At 49.1% G+C, this 22,026-nt stretch overlaps 1 protein-coding gene across 1 annotated transcript in view; it reads left to right on the forward strand.

Moving 5' to 3' along the window:
- Positions 1 to 625: 625 nt before the first annotated feature.
- KSR1 (kinase suppressor of ras 1) overlaps positions 626 to 22,026 on the forward strand; it is a 53,463-nt gene continuing 32,062 nt past the window's right edge. The window contains exon 1 of the mRNA XM_051810073.1: positions 626 to 908. Coding sequence (XP_051666033.1) covers positions 684 to 908 — 225 coding nt within the window. The 5' untranslated portion in view covers positions 626 to 683. The remainder of the gene's footprint in view (positions 909 to 22,026) is intronic.

The raw sequence follows: 22,026 nt of genomic DNA on the forward strand, positions 1-22,026 counted from the left end.
ACACACTCAATGCCATCAGTAACCTCCGGACCTTCGGGTCCTCGCGGCCTTCAGCGCCTCGGACCCACCGATGGGTTCCTCTCCCCATGCCCTGCCGGAGCGCCAGGGGCTCGGCCGGACCCTCACCCCCGGGCCGGCCCCTCTGCCCCGGCCCTTCGCCCCTCAGGGACCCGCGCTGGCCGGGGGCTCCTCGGGGGCGAGCTACGAACCCTGACATACCCGTGAGAGAGCGGGGAGACGCTGAGCTGGGCGCTGAGGAGCTGAAAGGAGCGGTGAGGGGGCTGAGGTGGGCAATGAGGGGCAGAGGGAGATGCTGAGGGGAGCGCTGAGGGGCTGGCCCGAGTGGTGAAGGCTGACGAGCTCTGAGGTCACTGAGGGGCTGCGGCGGGGGCGGAGCGGGCACTGAGGGGCTGAGGCGGGAACTGAGGAGCTCAGGCGGGCACCGAGGGGCTCAGGGGGACACCGAGGGGCTGCAGCGGACACCGAGGGGCTGCAGCGGGCACCGAGGGGCTGCAGCGAGGGCGGCCCCGGCGGCCGCGCATGTACCGCGCGGTGATTGCCCGGCGAGAGCGGCGGGGCGGGCCCGGCCGCCTCCCGCCTCCCTCTCTCCCTCCCTCCGTCCGTCCCTCCCGCCGCTCCCCCGCCGCCGCAGCCTCGCCTGCCGGCCTCCCTGATGCCGAGGGATGGATAGAGCGGCTGCCCTGCGAGCCGCCGGCATGCTGGAGAGGAAGGAGCGGAGCGGCGGCGAGGCGGCGGGGCCGCGGGGCTTGCCGGCCGTGCGGAGCACGCTGCAGCAGTGCGGGCTGCTGCAGGACCTCATCGACATCTCGCTCTCCAACCTGCGCGGGCTCCGCACCAAGTGCGCCGCGTCCAACGACCTCACGCAGCAGGAGATCCGCACGCTGGAGGTACGGGCCGGGCGGGCGGAGCGGGGCCGCGGCCGGGCCTGCCCCTCCCGCCGCCCTGTCCCCGCAGCGCCGGGGCCGCGCCCGCGCCTTCCCCCGCGGGCGAGGGCTGCTGGCGGCGGGCAGGGAGGGCGGGACGCCCCCGCAGCCCCGTCCGCGGGTCGGTGGTGCCGGCCCGCCGCGGGCCCCCGGCCGGGAGGGCGCGGGCGGAGCCGGTGCCGGCGGAGCGCGGGCAGGTGCGGGGACAGCGCCCGCAGCCGCGGCTGCCCCGCGCCGGGGGCGGGTTCGCGGGCGCTGCGAGGCCGTGTCGGGGCCTGGCCGGCTCCCGTGTCACTGCGGAGCGGGATGCGATGGGGGCTCCGGGCTCCCTGGCAGGAGCTGCGTCCCCACAGCGCTGTCCTGGGGAGCCGTGCGGACTCCCCTTGCCCTCAGGTCCTTGGTGTCTACTCTTGATGGTTCCTGCCCTCTGCTCCAGGCCTGCCTCTCTATCCCTGGCTCGGTTTCACTGATCTAATCCGATCCTCCTTTTCCCTCCGTTGTTGTGGCTCAGACAGCATCACAGACCAGGCTGGAGAGACGTTGTGCTGTTTAGAAATACTACACAAAACTCTTCATGCACAAAACATGTGCTGTTGTGATGCTCTCAAAGAAGGGCTGGATCTGTACATGTCTGCATAAGAAAAGGAGTGTAGATTTATTTTTCCTTAGTTCATTTGACCTTTAGGTAATTAAATGACGTTTCCTTTTACCTTCTGTGCAGGTAGTGTTGCTCTAAGTAAACAATCCCCTCCTGTCCCCTTCTTTGATTCAAGTTTGAAGTGAAGGCTAATGCTCCTTTTCTGTACCTGGTGCTGGAGGCTGTGGAGCTGGATAGGGTATTGGGCCTTTAGGAAGACAGATCATCACAACACTGTAACTGTAACAAACCTACATGCTGCAAAATCCATCACATGAGAAATGAAGGTTGGGAAAAAAACTGTGAAACAATAGGTGGTAGGTAGCTTTTGGCACAACCTCATGGAAATCTATCATTCTTCCTTTTTTCTTCCTCTGCCTTTTTTGTGTGTTTTTGTTTGTTTGTTTTGTTTTGTAGGATGTTTTGGTTTGGTTCTTCTCTTTTTTTACCCAAATTTACAGCTCTTTGCTTCCTCCTGTCACCTCCAAAGAGCATTCCAAGGGCTATTCTTTCTGAAATAATATTTGTATAGGCTTTTGGCAGCCCTACTGACAGCCTTTTTAATGCCCAAACAATATCAATCAGCATCATTTCGGAAAATGATCATCACTGTTTTGATAATGGACCTGTTCTAAAAGGAAACCTTTATTCACAAAGGATAAAGGCCTTCTATCACCTTCAGGTTCTTCTTAAAGCAACAAAAGCTGTCTCTAGCAATAGTTGTTGATTGTGTGCACTCAATCCTCTTCAGCATTTATCTGGTTAAACAAATGGGTGCCACACTCACTGATGATCATAAATTTATGATCAGAAAAAATCTTAGCTGAAAAAAATCTCTTTGATGCACGGTCCAGTATGTGATTTCTCTGGGAGCTGAACCAAGTGCTGGCTCTCTGCCCACACGTGGAGCCATGGGCACAGCACAGGCTCCGTGCCCTTTGTGCCGTTCAGTTGCTGTACCAAGACACACGTCAGGCACAGCCCGAGCTGCACAGCCCGAGCTGTGCCTCACTCCCTGTGCCAGGCTGGGGCTGCAGAGCCAGACTGCAGGAGCTGGGGGTCTGTGTTTGCTTCCCCAGGCTGTCCTTCCTCAGGGAGCTCCCAAGGGAGGTGGGCCCAGTGCTGTCCCAGGTACCAGGTGTAACTCCTGTGCTTTGGTTCACGTGTCAGCAATGCCAGTGTGGCCACATGTGTTTGCCTGTTGGATCGTGTCAGCAGAGACCCCCTGGTCCTGCACAGAGCTGGGGTGCTGCTGGTTTGACTGTGGGCAGCTCCTCAAGAGTCCGTAGTTGAGCCAGCACCTGGGAGCTCGGGGATCTCGGGGCCTGCTGTGCTTCCCTGGTGGCCTTGATGAGCCACCAAATGGCTCTGTGGGTCATGGGTAGTGGTGCTGGTGGTGCAGCTGCTGGGCCTGCGAGCCACGTCTGTGGGTCTGAATCCTCATGGGACTTCTCCTCTGGGCAGAAACTTTTTCATGGAGAAAGAGCGATGAGAAATTACTTGCATCAATGTAACTGCTAAACTGTGTAGCGAAGCCACAAAGAAATTATAAAACTTAAGAGAGGTAAAAGCAGCAGACTGGAAGGAGAAAGTAGTTTGGGGAGGGAGGAGATTTGATTTTGGAAGTTGAAGAAGTAGTTCCTGAGGTTGAATTCAAGGCTGCTCTGCGTGATTTGAATATACTAAGTCAAATATACTAAGTCAAAAATCAGTGTCTTGATTTCACTTGTTATTGTTCAAAGAGATAAAAAGGCAGGGAAGTTTCTACAATGCGATTTGTACATAGCTCATACATCTCTGGAAGTTGTGTAATGTCTAGTTTTCATGTCAAAACCGTGGATGTAACAGGTGAAGGGATATCTCCTAGAGCACAATCTTGTGGATCTGAACTCAGACACTCAACACCACGTGTGGGGTGGGTGCTGTCAGGTGGACGTGGCTGTCTCTGTACCAGTTCAGGTCAGACAGCAGTGCATGCTCATGGCCACTTCTGATCCCAGGGTTAGCACAGCCCTGAAGGAAAGTGCTGGAGGTAGTTGTAATGTGAGTGGAATGCACAGCCCAACACACCAGTGCAGGTTCATCTAAATGCTTGTGCTCTCTGCGCTGGACACACGAGCTTGCTCCGTTTGGTGCCGCTTCCCTGCGTGCCTGTTCCAGCTCAGGTGGTGTCACTTACACCACATGGCTCACCCTGTGTGTGTCACCACGGCAGGAACTCCAGCCTGGCCCAGGGAACTCGAGCGCATGCTCAGGTCCCTCCCAGTTCACTGAAGTGCTCTAAGTCTTTCCTCATTCCTCTTGCCTATAAGGGCTTCTCAAAATAAAGCACATGGTAGATAAGGATTTCAAACTGGGGCCTTGACAGGTACAGATTTGCATCACGGGGGCTCAGATGAGTGCAGGAAGAACTTTCTGTAATACAGGAAGGAGGGGAAACAAAGGGCTGTGGGAATTCTTGCAAAGAATATGTTGAGTGTAGATGTGTTACGTGAGCTGACTGTTTCACATGTATGAAGGCTGTTTCTTAGAAGGGCAGGGAGTTTCCCTGTAGTGGAAAGTAGATTCTGTTAGTTTGGTTATTAGCAGACTGGGTTCTCTGATGCCACAAGGACTGGTAATTTTTTTAAAGTTTTATGTGTTCTACCCAATAAGTGCTTGAGTGTTTTTCTTTCTACCCAGTGCTGGGCTGTGCTTTCAGTTCTGTCCTAGCAGGTTTACTCACTTCTGAAGCTGACTACAAAACTGAAATGGAAAATCATGGTAATTTTAACCCATACGTAAGAGAGCAAGAAATGTCTTGCCATGTGGTGAGCATCCAGTGTTGTTTCCAAGCATCCTTGGAAAGAAATAGCTCTGTCAGCCTTTACCTCTGTCCCTACACTAATCCCTTGCGTGACTCTTAAATTGGTTGCACAATGTTAGAAGCATATTATTTTTAGCCTTTTTTTTTGTTTTGGTGAAAGCAGTATCTTTCTGGATTCATTTTCTGGCTGGGAAGCTGATGATGGGACTGGATATCTGTAGTGAAGCATTTCTAACTTCCAACTGCAGCTCAGGGCAGTCTGTTGGAGGTGAGGAGGAGAATAAAGTCTTGGGTCCTGTTGGCAGGGAAGGTTCCTGTGGTTTCTCAGTCTGTTCTGCTGGAAACAGCTGGTTTGGATAACTGTGGGAATTCCCAGGCCAAGTGAGACACCTTCCCCCAGCCCTTTTAACTGCAGCAAAGGTGAGGCAGCCCCAGGCTGAACCGAGACCTAGGGTGGGTTTAGACTGCAGCTGTATTTTGTCCTGCTGTGGTTCTGGCCTCACAAGGTGACTGCAGTGCTCCTGGCAGGGCAGCTGCCTCCACACTGGTCATGGTGGGAGGGTTGGGGTGGGGCAGGAGCACACATGGCTGTGTTCTGCCTGGGCTTTGAGAACAAGTGTCCTCCAGGCTCCCTGGCTGGACTCAGTCGGTGAGAGAGACCCTCCTGGCCTGTGTGCAGAGATCACTTGGACTTCTTCCTCAGGAATGTCTTCTGTTCAGCACCTCCAGAGAGCAGAGCACCAGATCAGAAAGTCTGACTCCAGCTGTGCTGTGTCACAATAAGTCAGTCTACTCTGCACAGATCAGTTATTCACTGTGGCTGGATGATACCTGTGTATTAAATCTGTTTGAACTTGCTTTGGCATTATCTTGATTCATTTGGCAATTTGTCCAGAAAAGGCTTATCTTACCAAGCTTACCTTACCAAGCAAACTCTGAACAGAAACAAATGCTTTGAAAATGGGGGGGAAGCATGAGAGGAGAGGAAGAAGGATTGTAATGGTCCACACTTGCAGACTGGAAGTGGTGTGCATAAGGAAAGGACCACTGTCAATTTATAAATTGGAAGAAGTGGGAGTAGTGAATATTTCAGGCCAAACTCCGACCTGTAGGCACATGTTTGTGAGCCTTGTTCAGCTGAAAGGACTTCCTTTCCCAGCAGGTCTTATGTAAGAGAAAAAGAAAGTCTCTTACTTCATCCTACTTTTTGCATATATGTAACACATTTGTTTTTCTTAAAAGTGTCTTCTGGTTTTGTAGGACTTTCTTTTTCTTAAATTTGTGCACTTGCACCAGATAGGCTTCAACAGAGGTTCTGTTTCACTTGGAAGGAGATGGAACCATATAGTACTATCCAGTCTGTGGACATCATCTGTCCTTTGTGACAGGTGTTTCTGTATATGATCAGAATTTGTACACCATAATGAGATTTAGCACATCTCCTACCATTGATTTTTATAAATGTTGGCACAAAAAGTCAGCAGCAGTGTTTTAAGTTACCCAGAGTTCCCAGGACAAGCTCTGCTGAGCAGCTTATCATCAACATAAAGATATGACTGTTCCCTTTTCCTTCAGGCTCTGGGTACTCCTCACCTCGGGTTGGATTCTGCGATGCACTGATTGGGAAGCAAGAAAGGAAGTGTCAGGGTGAGCCTTTGTGCTGCCTGTGCCTCTCTGAGGCTGCCTGTGTGGCCACTGGATTAAGGTGAAGCAGAGTCCTTCCTGCTCATCTTTGTGCAGTCAGCTTGGAGACCCTTCTCGGCACCGGGGGTCAGTAAAGGAGCTCAGCAGGGCTGGAGGTGGGAGCTCTGTCTGTCTGTGCCCGCCCACACCGACAGGAGCCCACAGTGCCAGGCAAGCCTCGGTCTGCACATATGATTTCTGACCATTCTGGCATGCACAGAATTGACCTGATCAGGGAAGCAGCTGCTGTGAACCCAGCTGTGTCCAGTGAACTCCTGGATGTGACTGAGCTTGCACAGGTCCCTCCTGCACAGACCTTGGGCTGCTCCTCGAGTTCAGCTGCTGTGACCTGCACTTTACCCGAGGAAAGCCCCGAGCAGATCCAGCTGCGTGCCAGTGACAGATTTACAGCTCTGAGTCAGCAGGGGGTACACAAATTTATCACCTGGTTTGTTCGGAAATAGGAACACTTAACAAAGAAGTCATGTGACACACCAAATTATTTAGGGAATAGATAAGCTTAAAACGATATTTCCAACGTAGCCTATGTAATCTATCAGATGCTTGAGGGATAAACCCTCACCTTTCCTCTAAGGCTAAGATTTCTTATCCTTATTTTCAGCTTATAGGGATTTTTTTTAATTAAAGGAAAATGGTACTGAAGGCAGTCCTGACTCTGCTACTGTTTTGGAGCTTGGAGAACATATTGCCTGGGCTACTGCTGTGGTGAAAGGCACAGGGTGATGTGTGGATGACACCACCCAGCCATACTGACTCAGCTGGCTCCCAGCCTTCCCTCCCTGCTCCTTTCTCACTCCCAGGGAGCAATCCCACACAGTAGGCACTACCAGCAGCACAGGGTTGCCACAGCAGGCAAAGCAGAGGCACAGAGGCTCTCTGAGTCTGGAAACACACCTGCTCCAAAAGAAATGGGGTGTTTTTCCAAGACATAACTTGTGAGCAGTTGTGCACAGAAGTGTTGTGGGCACTCCTGCTTCTTGGTGGGAGTCTGCACCCAGGTCAGACTAGCACAACATGGTTAGGAAACAGTTTGGCATTCTGGCTTGGCTGTCCCTGCAGCCAGTCCTCACTGGCATAGCCCCCAGAATCTAGGACAGGATCAATCCCAAGTTAAACTACATAAACTCTGTCTTGCTTGGAAGGTGGGAGGACAGCTGTGAAGCACCAAAGTATGCAGGTGGTCAGAGGGGTCTTTTGCCTTAAGCCAGAGCTGCCCAGAGCTCCTGTGCCCCCTCCAGATCCCAGAGGCATGTCCCAGCCAGCTGTGCTCCCACTGTCCCTGCTCTGAGGGCAATCATGGGTGCCTCAGCCTGTGCTAGGTGACAGTCACCTGTTCTGTGGCTGAGCTCACTCTCTATGTTGTAAACCTGCTTTTTGCACCATCTGTTTAAACTGAACCCTGGAGCACTGCTGAGGTGGGAACTGAAATCTTAGCTTAGGCCCTGCTCTCCCTGGGTGTGAGTGTATCACAGCCCAGGCTCATCACAGATGCCTGGTGTTCATTCTTCTCTAAGTGCAGCACACGTGTCTAAAGTCTGAGCTATTAGGGCTGTAGGTAGATGGAAGATCCAAATCTCATTGGACTTAATTACCTGAGCTCGAGACTGTTCAGAACTTGGCTTTAAAGTTCAAATATAGTTGTCATTTCTGTATGTATTCTAAAGTGAACAGAGGCCAGGTCTCTCACTCCTTTTCTGCTTAGTGAGAAAATCTAATTTGTTTTGTGTGCATCTTGGGGAAGCAGAGAGGAATCCCCGGACACTCCATCAGCAGAGTAAGGAATCCTGCTTTGATCGGGACTGTGGAGTGCCTCTGATAGGATGATTAGTAGTTATCCCACATGGAAGAGCTCTGTGAGCAGAAGCTGTGATCTCCTCTTTAGAGCAGTAATTATCATGGCACTGAGGAATGCTGCTGGGATGCAGCAGATCCAGGCTCTGAGCTGGTCTGATCTGCTGCTGCCAAAGCAGGTCATTGACCCCAGTGCTCAGCAGGCAGGCAGGAGCCACGGGGCTGGGGCCTTGCAAATCTTCAGAAGCCTTGTGCAAGTAAGTTTAGCAGGGCAGGCAAGCACTTCCCTGCTCTGTTCTGCTCCCCTTGCATGCTTCTAAAACATGGGTTTGTTGATTTATCAAAGAACTTTCACTTCTGTTTGAAGCAATCTAAATTTGGAAAGGAAGTCTCGAGCTCCTCATTGCTGCTGTGTGGGGGTTATTGTTGAGGCCTGCAGGTTCCAGTGTGGAGGTTTTATTTTTAGTTATTAATGATGTTGAATAAATTGGAGAGAAGAAATAATGAAGATGTTTTACAGATTCAGAACTTCAGCCAGGCATCACCACTAAAAGATACTGCCAGGGGAGGTAAATGGATCTGTCAGTGAGTGCAGTCCTGGGGAGATGTGTGTCTGTGCCCCTTCTGCTGCCTCCAGAGTTCTCGGAGAATCTCTCCACACCTGCTTCCTAGCATGGGGAATTTTTTAGCAACGTTTTTCATCTTCCAGAGCAGTGTTTTCCTTTTACTTGTAGCATAAGCTAGAGGACTAAATCCTACTTTAGGATACAGTTACATAGCTCCTCTGAAATAACCTGAAGTAGTGAGATTTTGTTGTTTAAAGCTTCCTGAGTTTTTTAGATGTCTCCTTCTTAGAAACTGTTTTTCATCTGCCAAGCAAAACATTTCAGCTTGCAGGCCTTTTGTGTTTATCACCAAAACTGAAACTTTCCACAAAGTAAAACATTTCTTATGAAGCTTTCTAACTTTAATTTCCCATAATTTCTATAGAGACAGTTCTGAGTGCCTCTGACAGCATCAGCCAGTAGTATCAAATTCTCTGAGTGTAGATCAGATGTTTTCACTGTAGTGAATTCTGGAAGCTGTGCCCTTGACTATCCTCCCCTGTTTCAAGAAAACAACAGACTAAAATCCACAGGTATTGTTCTAAGGAGATTGATCTGTCTGGGGAGATCTGCACAGGCCTTCAGCCTTCTCCCTTTGGAAGAAGAAAGGTTTCAGGTTTTTCTTTCTCTTTTTCCTGTGGAACAGAAGAGTGTCTGGAAGAGCTCTGGAAGAGCCAACGTGAGCACAAACACCAAAGACTCTCAGCATTTGTTCACACAGCTAAGCTGGGAGAAACCCCAGAGCAGATCTCAAAGGGCTTCTCAGCCCCATTCACATTCAGGCAGGATATTATGTGTGTTGAAACTGGTTTGGTCTTGCTTTGTGGGTCAAGTGTAATATTTGTAGAACCATTGGCTGACTGCTGAAGGCCTGATTTAAGCAGGGTTGCATTGGTGGGGTTTTGTCTGGGTATAACGAGGCAGAGTTTCTGTGGGACACCTCTCAGTGCACCCTGAATTCCTGGGCCATTGGCAGTCATGGCTGGAGACTTGAGTGGAATCTGTGGAAACCTGGGTTTGGAAGGAGAAAGGAGAGCTACTGTAATCTGGGTCTTTAGCTATTGCACTGAAACACTGCCTGGGTTTGTGCTGAGACTGCATTTGTAGGAAATACAGTCCTGCTTTGGAAGAAGGTGTTTTCTGTACTGATGTACCTCTGTAGCAGTAATTACCTATTTACCTCTAACTAAGTGAGCCTTATCAGTTCTCACCTGCCAGCCTGTAACTGGAGGTGTAGCTAAACTAGCAAGAGCTACCTGAATACTTCTGCTAGGGTGACACTAGTATTTAGCTTTTGATTCTTATGGAAACTAAACCTACCACACTATTCTGCTGCCAAGGCAGGTTCCAGTTCCACTGATGTGTTCTTTCCCTATGTTTTTCTGCTGTGCTATTCAAATTGCCCCAGTTGCCAAGAATAACGAGTTTGGGGTTTGAGGTGAAGAGCTTTGAAGTTAATGGACACCTCACAACATAAGATTTCCAGCTGAAGGTGGGAGAGTCCATCCCTGCAGTGAGTGAGCAGTGAGTGTGCTGGCAGCAGGGGCAGTGCTGGAGCTGGAGCCTGTGGCTGTGTCAGGTGCTCTCTGCAGCTCCTCTGCACTCCAGTCCCTCTGCCTTTGCCATGTTCTTTAATGAAGGGGCAGATCCATTTTATTAACAGATTTGCAGTGTCCTTTCAAACTGTTGTGCCAAAAGAGGATATTTTTCTCATTGTTAGAGATTAGTGCTGTGCATCACAAGAGCTTGGAGCCTGCTGGGGACACCCATGCTCGTTTCTGGCCACCTTCATTATGCTAATTTAGCCAGGACTAGCTAAATCCTTCTGCTAGGCTTAGCCTGCATCCTCTTTCCAGTTCTCTTAATGCAAAATGCTTCTGGTTCTTCATCTTTCCTAGGCAGGGCTCCCCGATGTACCTTCAGCCCAGTGGCTCCTGCCTGTGGCCGAGCGGCCCGTCCTGTGGCCCGTTCCCTGCAGTGTCTGCTCCCTCAGCTCTGCCCCAGCACCAGGCTTTGTCCTCTGGCCCAGCACTGCCACAGCCTCTCTGAGGCCCCACAGCCATGGCCTGACTCAGCAGTTGGGCACAGTTCTGGCTTGATCTTTCCTGCAGCTGGAACACCAAGGTGCAGGGGGAAGGGGAAGCAGTGAGCAAAGGCATGGTCTGATCCCTGCCTCCCCCTTTCACTCCCATGGATCCTCCACAGAAATAGGCTGGCTCAGCCTCTTTGGTCTTCCTGTGTTCCTGATGGGGAGCCTGGTGTGAGGGCTCTGCCATTCCAGGCATGGCCCCTTTATGCAAGAATAAAGTCTCCACACTCAAACTGTATTTCGCAGGGTGGGTTAGCAGCGTGGCCTGTGGCAGCTTTCCTGCCAGAGCCTCCCTGGTGTGGGAACAGCATCAGTGAGCTCTGCAAGTCTCTGCATTGCTGGAATTCTTTAGAGTTCTTCTGAGTGCAGAGCCTTCAGCCTCTTCATGCTCTGAGATTCATCTGACCTCAGACTCTTGACAGAGGACATTGGGAAAGTTGGAGAGACACCCTGATGCATGAGGGATTTTGAAATTTATCAGTAAGAAATGGTCATTTCTTTGGGGAAAATTCCTCTGAGAGTTTTTCCTCCAAGAAGCCCTGGTGCCACCCCTGTTTGCAGGGAGGGTGCAGTGTGGCTCCCAAGCTGCAAAACTCAGCCCTCTGCTTGGTGGGTGTCCCAGCTTGGCAGTGGTAATTTGTGAAGTGCTGGGATGGTCTAACAACTGCCCCCTTCCCAATCCCAGAGTGACTCACTGCAGACAGCTCACAGCTTCTCCAAGGTCAGGGCAGACAACAGGGCACAGCTTTGCTTTGATCTGGTGTGGCTGCCCCAGAATCACACTGAATTCCTCTGAAGGTCTGTCTCTGAGCAATGGATTCACTTCCCCCAACTGAGATGGACTTCATTCTACAGACTACAGAAGTCTGTATTTTCTTCAGTAAGTTTGAGTTTCATGCAAAACTTTGAACTGGGTAATACTCATTTGAACTTTGGGGCAACTCTAGAGTTATACTTAATTCCCTGATGTTAGTCCATATCTCTTCTTAGATTTGAGGTAAGAAATAGAGCTCTTTTCTTCCTCAGAGGTTGAAATACATGGAGAAACCTGCTGTAAGCTGTGTTCCTTTACCTCAAAGCACATATGATTTGCAGCAAGGTAGTCATTACGTTCCTATAATGTGTTGTCCTCTATTATTTAACCCATAAAACATGTATTTCACAGCACAGCAGATACACAGCTTTAAAGCTAATGGTCTTGCAAAGTTTATAGTACTGGCTTCTCAGTATTGAAGTCATTAACAGCCTGATTGCTAAGACCAGTCCTCTCAGCAGCCTTCATGCTGGTTCTGGGACTCAGGCCATTCTGAGCCTTACCTGCTGTCTGCTGCTCATCACTGAAAGATGCAGCAACTACTGCAGCCTCTGTGCCTAAGAGATGAGGTACTTATTCTCCAGGTGCCCAAATGGTACCCGTGAGGACAGGCAGTGCTCCTGCTGTCACTTCTGATGCCCAAAGGCAGAATGAGGGAATAAGCTCCAGAGCAGACAGAACCACACAGGTGGAGATCACCACAGTGCAGATTAAGGTACCTTCTAAATTATTTTCTCATGTTCCGATGAGCTTCTGCTTGCCATCTGCCCTTTACACAGTCATCATATCATTGTCTGTTCTCTCAGAGACAATTTAATTAGATCTTCTTTCAGTAGGTTTTAATCAAGCGTTATGGGGTTGCTGGTGAATTATTTACAGCCGTATCACTTGATGGAACACTCGCTCTGCTGAAGGTATCACATAAGTGACATCTGGAGCAAAGAGTGCAGCTGGCTTTGACTGAGGACCCCACTTATGTTCCTTGGGGTTGTGTGGTTGACATCAGACAAATGTTGGGTTATGTGAGCCCACTTTCCTTTACAGGAGGAGAAACTGAATGTGACTGTGCTGAAAACAAAGGAGTTGAAGCAGTTTAAAACTAGGGTAAGAGCTGAATTTAGCTCTAGTCTCTGCTGGCTCAGTTCTTTTATAAGTGCCTTTCAAGGCTGAATACCTTAAGCAGCGTGGCCTTGACCCTCACTTGAAGCTCCAGCTATTTAAACACAAGTACTGTTGTACTGTCTTCAGACTTGATCTGATATTAAAGTGTGTTGTGAATGGGCAAGGGAGTAAAATACAACACTTAAGTAGCAAAGGATAACAAACTGAGAAAGTGGATATTTTTAGAATACAGAAGTATTCTCTTCTGCCTTATTTCACCCATCCCTTAAGGTGGTGAAAATTTTACAGCTGTAAGATATCCTTTCTTTTCTCAGCTTGCTGGTTGCATGTTTCAGCAGCACTGCTTTTGGTCCAGTTGAGCTCCCGTTCCGTGTGACAGCCCCAGTGTGGGAGGGTACCAGCCTGCCTCCTCCCGAGGATACCTGGAACTTTACAGCAATAGGCGTTCAGCTCTTTCACAGCATCGAGAATCAACACTTAAGGTCTTTCTCTGAATTTTTAAGTGCTTGAACCTTTTCCTGAGACTACTAATGAGCTGTTAATACAGTTGGGAATAAGAATTGCATGTAGGAAAGCGACTCCACCATTACCCAACCCATGTGTTCTTTCAGTGGGAAAGTGCAGTTGTTTGACTTCAGGAAATGATGTTCAGGGAGGTCCTGGAAACCCCCCAAGAGACCAACAGACAATTTAGCAGGTCATTGTATCTCGTTGGAGATCATCGTTTGTCATGAGCCTTTTGTGAAAGACAAGGCTAATTTACAATCTTATTGTGTAGAAATCCTGGATGTGTCAGCAGGCTTTGAAAGGCTCCTCAGGAGGAACAATCGGGGTGAGAAGTTGTGTACTCTACAGTTCCCCCTGCAATAAGAGGGAGGACTGCCTATACTCAACCCATGCTCTTTGATCCTTCCTCATTCTCCAGAAGGACCAAAGACAAGAAGGGAGTTTTAATGTTGGCAAGTGAAAGAAAGCTAAGCACATTACAGGCTCACTGAGAGGAACTGAAAGCAGTCTGCCTATTCATGAGAGGTTTCTACTAGCCACGGTTTTCTAACTTCTCTTGGCAAGCAGCTGGGGCAGACACATTTCAGAGAAAGTGCTTCTAGTCCCGATTTTATTTAGTGTTTGGGACAGGACAATGTGGACGTGGGGACTAGAAGGGACTTAATTGCACCTGCATTGTGCTGTCATTCTCACAGTGCTGTTGCAGATGGCCTGGCTGGGAGACAAAGGGAGCCTTAGCATTGCTTGTCTGGGTTAGATATCTGGGGCACACTCCTGGCAGGTTATCTGCTGGTCTCAAGGTTCAGGTTCAAGGGAAACTGTAGAGTAGTTGGCTTTATAGGCTGGTCCCTCTACTTTCAGCTGCTGTGGAACCCAAAAGTGTTTTCCACTCTCTTTGTGCAGAGCCTACAGTTCGTATGGAACTAGAGCCAAGACACAGCACTGAGTGAGGAGCACTAAAGCCTCCCTCAGCTGTACTTTGCTGCATCCTAATACAGCCTTCTGTGAAGATTTGAGGCTGAAGAGACGTTTTGCACAGCTTGGTACCCGTCCTTGGGGGTGAGGCTGACTGGTGTAGTGGGCTCTGATTGCCTGTCCCAGCCCGTAATCAGTGAGCTCAGGCAGCTCATGGGTCAAACTCGTGTCATAGGCTGTAAATTCAGAGTTTAGTAGGGCAGCACAGCCAGTGGGGAAGGGGAACCTCTGAGCTGGACAAACAGGTCACACAGGTTTCCACACACTTTGTCCTGTGTGAGCAGAGCACCAAGGCTGCAGGAGCTGGATGCTTTCAGGTAGGAGCAGCACCAACACTTTGTAAGATCAAGGTTTAGTAGGGTTGAAGCTCCATCAAGTACTAGAGTGTTTGTGTTTAGTTTAGCAAGAATCCGTCAGAATAGTCACTAATTTGACTTCCTTGCAGTTAATAATTAAGTTCCTCCTACAAAGCACCACTGATGTAATTAAATTTAGTTTATAACCCGAGATTGAGAGCTTCACTTTAGTCCTTACTATAGTCTTTCCTGGAGACACCAGCTTGGATATCATGATGTGACCATTTGTGCCATCTTTAGGGAACAGAGGTCACATCCTGCTTTGTCTCTGCAGAGGTGACTCCTCCACTCCTGCTCTTCCTGTTGCCTCACTCTCTCAGCCCTTGGCCCTGCAGAGTAGCAGGGGAGTAGGAAGGAAGAACCAGTCCAGTACAAAACCTCATTTAACACACAGTCAAAGACACCCAGCAACTCAACAGCAGTTTTATAGCAGAGTAAAACACAGAGCTCACCTCATAACTTCAAAACAAAATCAGGAAAAAGCCATAAATAAAGCCTTTCTGCAACACCATTTTCTCCTTCACAGCCTTTCCCCACATCCCATGTTTAACCCAAACTTCTCCAGACTCCTTCGTTCTCATTGCAATAACAGACTCCAGCAGTGGGATGGTCCTGGGCTTTCAGAGAGGATTTTCTACCTGTAATCCACTGCAGGGAAGTGCCTCCTGTGGGTTTGGGTGAGTGGCTATCCAGAGTGCTGTATCCCTTGTTCCTAACTGCATAGCAGGGAATTTCTCAATTCCTGTTCACCCTCAGGAATCTTTAGCCTTCTGCAGTCAGTGAAGGGATACAGGAGGAGTGGGGGTACTTGTACACTAGGAAATCAGGAGTGCTTGGAGAAGGGACACTTAAGCTGAGGATACCTCAGGAATAACTGGATAAATTCAGAATGTCCTGTACCCTAACTGGGAGATGTGATTACTTATGGTGTTGCATGACAGCTGGTTTGGGAATACTGGAAATAAACTCCTGATGGGAGGCACATCTGAGACCTCCTGGGCTCTCTGCTCCCTTGCCTTTGCTTGCACTTGGAAGTCAGGGACACTGCCCAGAGGTTTACCTGAGACTGGGATGCTCCTGATTTTGTGAGAGCAGGCAGGCTAACCCCAGGACATGGCACTGCAGAGAGGGGGGCACTGGAGTGGTGCTGGGTGGGTTTATGTGTCTGTGTGCTGAGAAGGAAGGAGAGCTGACCAGGGAAGCAAACTTTGATTCCCACTGACAAATGGCATCCCCAGCCTGGAGGGAAGATAAAGCAAACTCCCACAGTCCACTGACTTTGTTTTACTTTTTAACTGTTCCAGGAGTCTCTCGTAGAGCTGAGCTGTGGGGGACCTGCTTTACCTGGCAGCTGAATCTCAGTTACATGCACAGATTTTTCAGTCCTATATTTCGTGCCTCAGTGCCTGTACACAGCACTCTGGGAGCATTCCCCAAAACTGATGAGCAAACTGCAAATCTCTGATCTGGCTGCATGGCAGAACATACCAAAGCTTTTCGTTTTTCCTCTTGAAATCTGAACTAAGGAAGCTTGCTTTACAGGTTCAAAGCGTTTTGAACAGAGTGGGTTTTAGTGTATTTTGTTCTTCCTGACAATCCCAAAATGCAATCTCATAGCAGCTTGTTAAAATAAAGCTGTTTTGCTGTTTTAAAAGAGAGAATGTGGCAAGTTGCCACATTCCAGTTAAGCAATTTCCTATAGTTGACATATTTTTTTTTAAATGTGTGGTTTTTTCAGCCATGTCCCTCCTCCCTTTCACTGCAAGAAGCAAAAAAAAACCCCCACAACACAGAAGCCCCCCCCCCCCCATTAATACTTGAAGCAAATTCCAATTCCTGAGTCTCATCCCTGGAGCAGAACACAGAGCCCTGGCACTGGGAACTGTAGTGTGTGGGGCAAACTGGAATTTTTAAGAAGTCTGGCTTTGTTAGAAGTAGCATTTTCCTTCATGGGGCTGGTAGATTTGCCCTTTTTTATTGCAACCAACCTCAAAAGCAACTCAGTTGTAGAATTTTTGGGAATCCCACCCTTACAGATTTCAGTGCCAGAGGAATGAGCAGGTGGTTGTGAGCCACGCACTGCTGGGCTTCATGCTGTTCCAGGCTGAAGCAGTGAGGCTCACTCCAAATGCCACGTTCCTCCTCCCTGGAGGGGGGTGGGAAGGGCCTTGCTGAATTCTGTGGGTGGATGTGCATCCTGAGAAATTGGGGTTTGGCAGGTGCACGTAGGAACTGAGGGACTGATTGGAGAGCATCTGCTGAGTAATCAAAAAGGAGGGGCAGGCAAGTCCTCAAGGTAGTGAGTAATGCTACAGCTTCCTATTTTTGGGTGACTGTGCTCAGTCCTCTCCCCTTTCTCTTCTCAATCAGAAGATGATTGGCAGTGGCAGTGTCGTAGGGGCAAGACTGGACATGCAGGGTTTTTGATGGCAGGCCCTGGCAATGGGCACCAGGACGTGGAACACCAGGAGCTGAGGAGTGGCCTGGGCAGCCACAGTGCTCGTGTGGAGCTCCCAACCCCTGCCTGTGTGACCTGACTGAGCACAGGGCTCTGATGTCAGCTCTGCTGGGGGGGCACAGGCAGCACCTAATCCAGCATTCTGGGAAATCAGGGCATCTGGAAGTTTCGGATCATTTTAGTGTTCTTGGAATCAGATCACGGCTGGAAAGCTAATAGTAATCTGCTGCTAATTATTTGCACGTTCAAGATTATACTGTAAACAATCTAGTTGAATTTATAAATTCCCTTTGCCAAAACACAAAAGAGATATAAGACTGAAGGAAGGATGGAGGGAGAAAGTTTTTTGTTTAAGACATTTTGGACTCAGAAGCAGATTCTAAAGCAGGACTCCTGACACGTAGGGAATTTTGTTCACTTATCCTGGGATGGCTGAGCAGATGTAAGTTTTGTATCTGTGGGAATCCTCAGACAGCTGAGCTGTGGAAGGAGAGGTGATGTGCTCTCTTTTCAAACAAGCCAGATATTGTGTGGCACTGACTTTGTGCCAGTGAGACAGGTAAGCAGCTCAGTGCAGCACTGCTGGGTCCCTTCACCATGTATAGGCCTTCACTGTGCTGCTCTGGAGGAGTGTTCTGTATCACACCTGGCAGGAGGTGTAGTAGAGTCTCAATGGCAGGTGTGGCATTGCATCCTTGGGAATTCAGGGTTTTCAGTAATGCCTAATGTATCCATGTGCCTTTTGGAGAGATCAAGATGAAGTACTGTAAATGACAAAACCATGAGTGATCTCTGCAGAACGATGAAGAGCTGCTTGGCTGCAGTGAAAAATCTCAGCTCTTATGGCATGAATTCGTGTCCAGCACTCAGAACTGTTCACAGGCAGAGAAATACAACACAGAATCCCTTTGTGTTCCCCCTGCTCCTTAGGAGGGGAGGATTTCCATGACAGAGTAGCACACAGGCTGTTACAATGGCTTTTTCTTTCCTCCTAGCAGTTATGTTTTTGTGTCCTTTCTGTGGCTGTGGCTCAGGGCAGTGAGTCCTGCTCTGAGCAGGGGGAGCTGAAACTGCACCCAGAGCCTGCTCAGCTGTGCTCCAGCACACAATGGGAGGAGATGCTTTAAGACAAAAGGGATGTAACTAAGCACATGTAATGCAGCGGGGTGGTGAAGGAGTATTCTGGAGTGTTTCCTAAGGAGCCTGCAGAGCATGGACAGTGAAAGGTGTAAAGCAGAGAAATGCAGTGAAGGCAAGCAAGCTTTGCAGAAATGGGATTGTTTTCTAAATTGTGGAAGTGATGGAAAATGTGAGAACTTTTCTGCTCCAAAGGCCTTTTTCCAGTCCCCAACTGGAGTGAAAAGTCAGGCTCAGACTTTTCACAAATTCTGCATAAAATAATTTTTGGATGCACGAGAAAAATGCTTAAACTCTAATCCTGAACTGGCATATTTCCTTCTATTGTACATTTAATGCTGAAGTGAAGTATTTTTAAATGTAGGTTTTTATTAGAAAAATATGTTCTGAGAACTTTAATTTGGTTCCATAGAATGCTTTGAAAATGAGAAACTTGCCTGAAACACTTTCATGGAAAAGTCTTGGTTTCAGCAAACGGTGACAACAAACTTGTCTTAAACAAACAAAACCAAAGAAAATCCAACCCCAGCCCCCACCTCCTGTTCTGCTCAGGCACAGAGACAAATGTGCTGTGTGAAGTTTATGTGGAATTCACAAAAGTAATGGATATTGTATCTGCCTGAAAATGCTGAGCTTGGAGTTTGTTATCTTTGTATTTGTGATCTTTTTTCAAGTGTTGATTCAAATCTTTCCAGGCTGCTGTATGATGCCAAGTAGCTGTTGCAGAACTGGCTAGTTTATGGCTGCTTATCAGTCCCCTCTGTATTTTTTCTCATACAACTATTACTGGGTTGGCAACTGCATTTTCCTCTACTTCCTAAGTGGGCATAACATGGTTTAGGTGAAACTCTGAGAGTCACGTGAAAAAATGAGTTCAGGTGTCTCCACTCTAAATCCTGTATTTGTACTTAAGCAAACGATAGAAACCCCACGTGGTTGCTAAGGGCAAATGTGAACCAGTAAGAGAGAGCCCCAAAGAGATTTTGGGAAAAACAAAATGTGAGCAGTGAGCCATGGCAGCTTTCTCACGCAGTGTCTGTGAAAAGAGAAATGTGACCCCAGTCCTTGCCAAAATAGCTCCATTCTTTCTAGCAGAAAGCCAATAATTTGGAGCATTTCACAGAATAAGGTTTCTTAGCAAAGATTCCCAGGGTGCAGAGACAGAACGTCTTCAGCTCCAAGACCTGCAACCTGCTCCTACAGAGACTTAACATTTTTCTGTACAGACCTCTTCCCCAAAGCCCAGACCAGCAGCAGTCTGCAAAACTGAGTGTCAGGGGGAGGAGGGAAAGGTGGAACTCTTGAAGTGCTCGAATAATTGAGTGAAACCAGCAGAGGATTTGATTTGGTTTGGTTTGGTTCCTTCCCTTGGTCTGCTAATAAGCCCGAGTGCTGCAGAACAAGCAGCTAATCTGTCTCATTCCTCAGCCAGTACGTGAGGGAATGGAAGAGACTAAAGGTTTGTGCATGGATTTTATCGAGGCTACAGAAATAGAAATGTGTAAGACAAAAGGGAGATGGTTGGGGAGGCGAGGGGAAGAGCAGTGTGTTAGGGACAGCACTGTGGGCAGTAAACTGCCCCATTAAAGGAGCTTGGTTCCTCCTCTCAGTGCCCTCAGAATGGATGGGGAGTGGCCAGGCCAGGCATGGAGGTGTTCCCTCAGACCTCCCTGCCTGGGAGAGCTGGGGGTGCTCAGGACCTGGCAGAGGGAGGCTTGCAATGAGGAAAGGGAAGTGCAGGAATACGACGGGGACCTACAATTAGTCATTCCCTTCCTGACCTTGCCGAAGGAAATGTCTGGCTTTACATTCTCTGCTGTAAACTCTCCTCCTTTATTTGGCTGTAAGTTTACACATGCACAGATTGGTGGTGTCTTCATTTCCACCTCCCCATCAAATATACCTGAGAGTTCTTTTACAGCTGTGTGATTAGTGCAGTCGTAAAAATTATGGAGGATATTCTCTCTAAAGGCACTTTAAGTTTTGAATTTTACAGAGAGATCCATGAGTTGTAACACAACTTCCATCCCCAGAGCATGGCCTGGTGCTTTCCAGATCCTGAACCTTCTGTAGTCTTTCTCCCTGTCACTTGCTGCCTTCTGGCTGCAGTCGCTGTAAAGCCCACAGGGGATTGTGGGTCGTTGTTTTCATTATGGGAGGAGAGATGCAGTGGGTTTGCAAAGATACTGAATAATTATAGTTAGAGAGGCATGGTATTAGTGTTATCTTTGGGCTGCATTCACCTCTGGAGGACTGTGTGGGCTACAGCAGGGAGTTATACAAGTGATTGTTTACTGCAGTGCTTTGAGAAGCCTGGGTGGTGTTGGGATCTGAGCACCCGACAGACTCGTAGCACAGGGTGCACTCTGACTGACCAGGAACTAACCCTGAGCACAGGGGGCACTCTGACTGACCAGGAACTGAGCCTTGTCCACGCTCAGACCACCCTCAGACCACACAGCCACCCCTGTCTGTCAGCTCCTGACGCTGCTGAGGGCTCCGGGAATCCGGCCTGCAGGGCTCTGCTTAGGAGCCTGCAAGAAATAGGAAGGATTTGAGCCTATGGTTCCCCAACTGTCAAGAAAGATATATTCAGGGCAGATCTTTGCTTGGGGCAGGGAGATGGCAGTCTTTGATTTCTTGAGGCTCTCCAGGTTTCTGTCAGTGCTGTTGTGATACAGGTCAGTGTCTCAAAGGATGTAGAATCCCTAGAAGGGATCTCAGGAGAACCCTTCCGATGTCTTGCCAAAGAGAGAAGCTTCCCCCTAGTCCTTTTCTGACAGATGCCTGTTAACTGCTGTTGAAGACCTTGGTTTAGGGCCAAGACTATTGAACTGGGCTTTGTGAAGCGTGAGCTGTGGGTTCTGGACTGATGGTGATACTCTCCCAGATAGTCACCAGTTTGTTTGAGCTATTGGAGATTTGGTTGCACCTGCCAGGTACAGGATCTGGGAGCTCTGGAGAAGGAGTCAAATGAGTAGGACAGAAGGTGAGCTGTGCTTGGACAGAAGTATTTGTCCCAGCAGGGTAAATCCGTGAGCCTGGTGATGGCCATGCACAAATTTCATGAGGAATAAGAAACCTCCACGGGTCTGTGGGTCAGTTTGGAGTCATGATATCCTTTGGTATAGGCTTGGTGCCAGAGGAAGTTCCTGTGCCCCGTAGGGAAATACAGCTAAGCCTAATGAAGCATGGCTGAGGTGAAGAAGCTCACTGGGTGCTGGAGAGCTGTGAGATGAGAGCAGGCAGAGCTGCAGAGCTGAGGTGGCAGCAGCAGGGCAGCTCAGCAAGTGGCAGGTACAGTTCTGGGTCTTGCAGAGCATTCTCAGTCATTCTGTTGCAGTTGCATGTCCTCAGGTTGTAAAGCAAGGGGGAGGACTTTCATTTTCAGTGTTCAGTGGGTGTGAAATCTCTGATATTTAAGCAGAGGACTGTCCCTGTAGCTGCATTAGGCTGAAATCTTTGAAGAGAATCACGTTATCAGGCCCAGGGAACCACTTGATTGTGCAGTTTCATCCTCCCACTCTTAGCTGGGAAGACCTCAACTGAGTGTTTATAGCCTCAGTCACTGGGAGTGTGAAAAAGAGAGGAGGGGAGAGAAAAGGAGTGGTATGTGGCCTCCAAGTGACCCAGAAATGATGCTGTCTGCATCATCTGACAAAGCAGAAATAACATACTGTAGTGTTTGGGCAGTGGCTATTGTGTCAGCCTCAGGCATGACTGAGAGTTCAAAGGAAAATCCATCCATCTGGTGTTCCATCCCTCCCTACCCCTCCAGCTCTCTGGGCTTGTATTTTCTAATTCCTCTCAAGGCTTCCCCCCTCCAGCATACCTTGCCTGTACACTTTCCTGCTGGCTTGTGCTGGGTGCTGTGTGCAGGGTTTGTTTAGCAATGCATTGAGAAACGATTTCCTTTCTGCTCTGAGCAGAGCAGTCCCTCGGCAGCAGCCGGGGCTCTGCAGGAGCCGCTCTTGGGGCGGAGCTGCGAGCGGGGCTGGCACCGACACTGCCCCACACCCTGAGCTGGGAGGGGGGACTGCAGGGTGGAACTGCCAGCCAGGTGCTTCTTCCCATCCCTGCC

This window comes from Manacus candei, unplaced genomic scaffold, assembly GCF_025592945.1.
Source record: "Manacus candei isolate 608988 ecotype Guabito, Panama unplaced genomic scaffold, ASM2559294v1 h1tg000076l, whole genome shotgun sequence".
Taxonomy (NCBI): Eukaryota; Metazoa; Chordata; class Aves; order Passeriformes; family Pipridae; genus Manacus; species Manacus candei.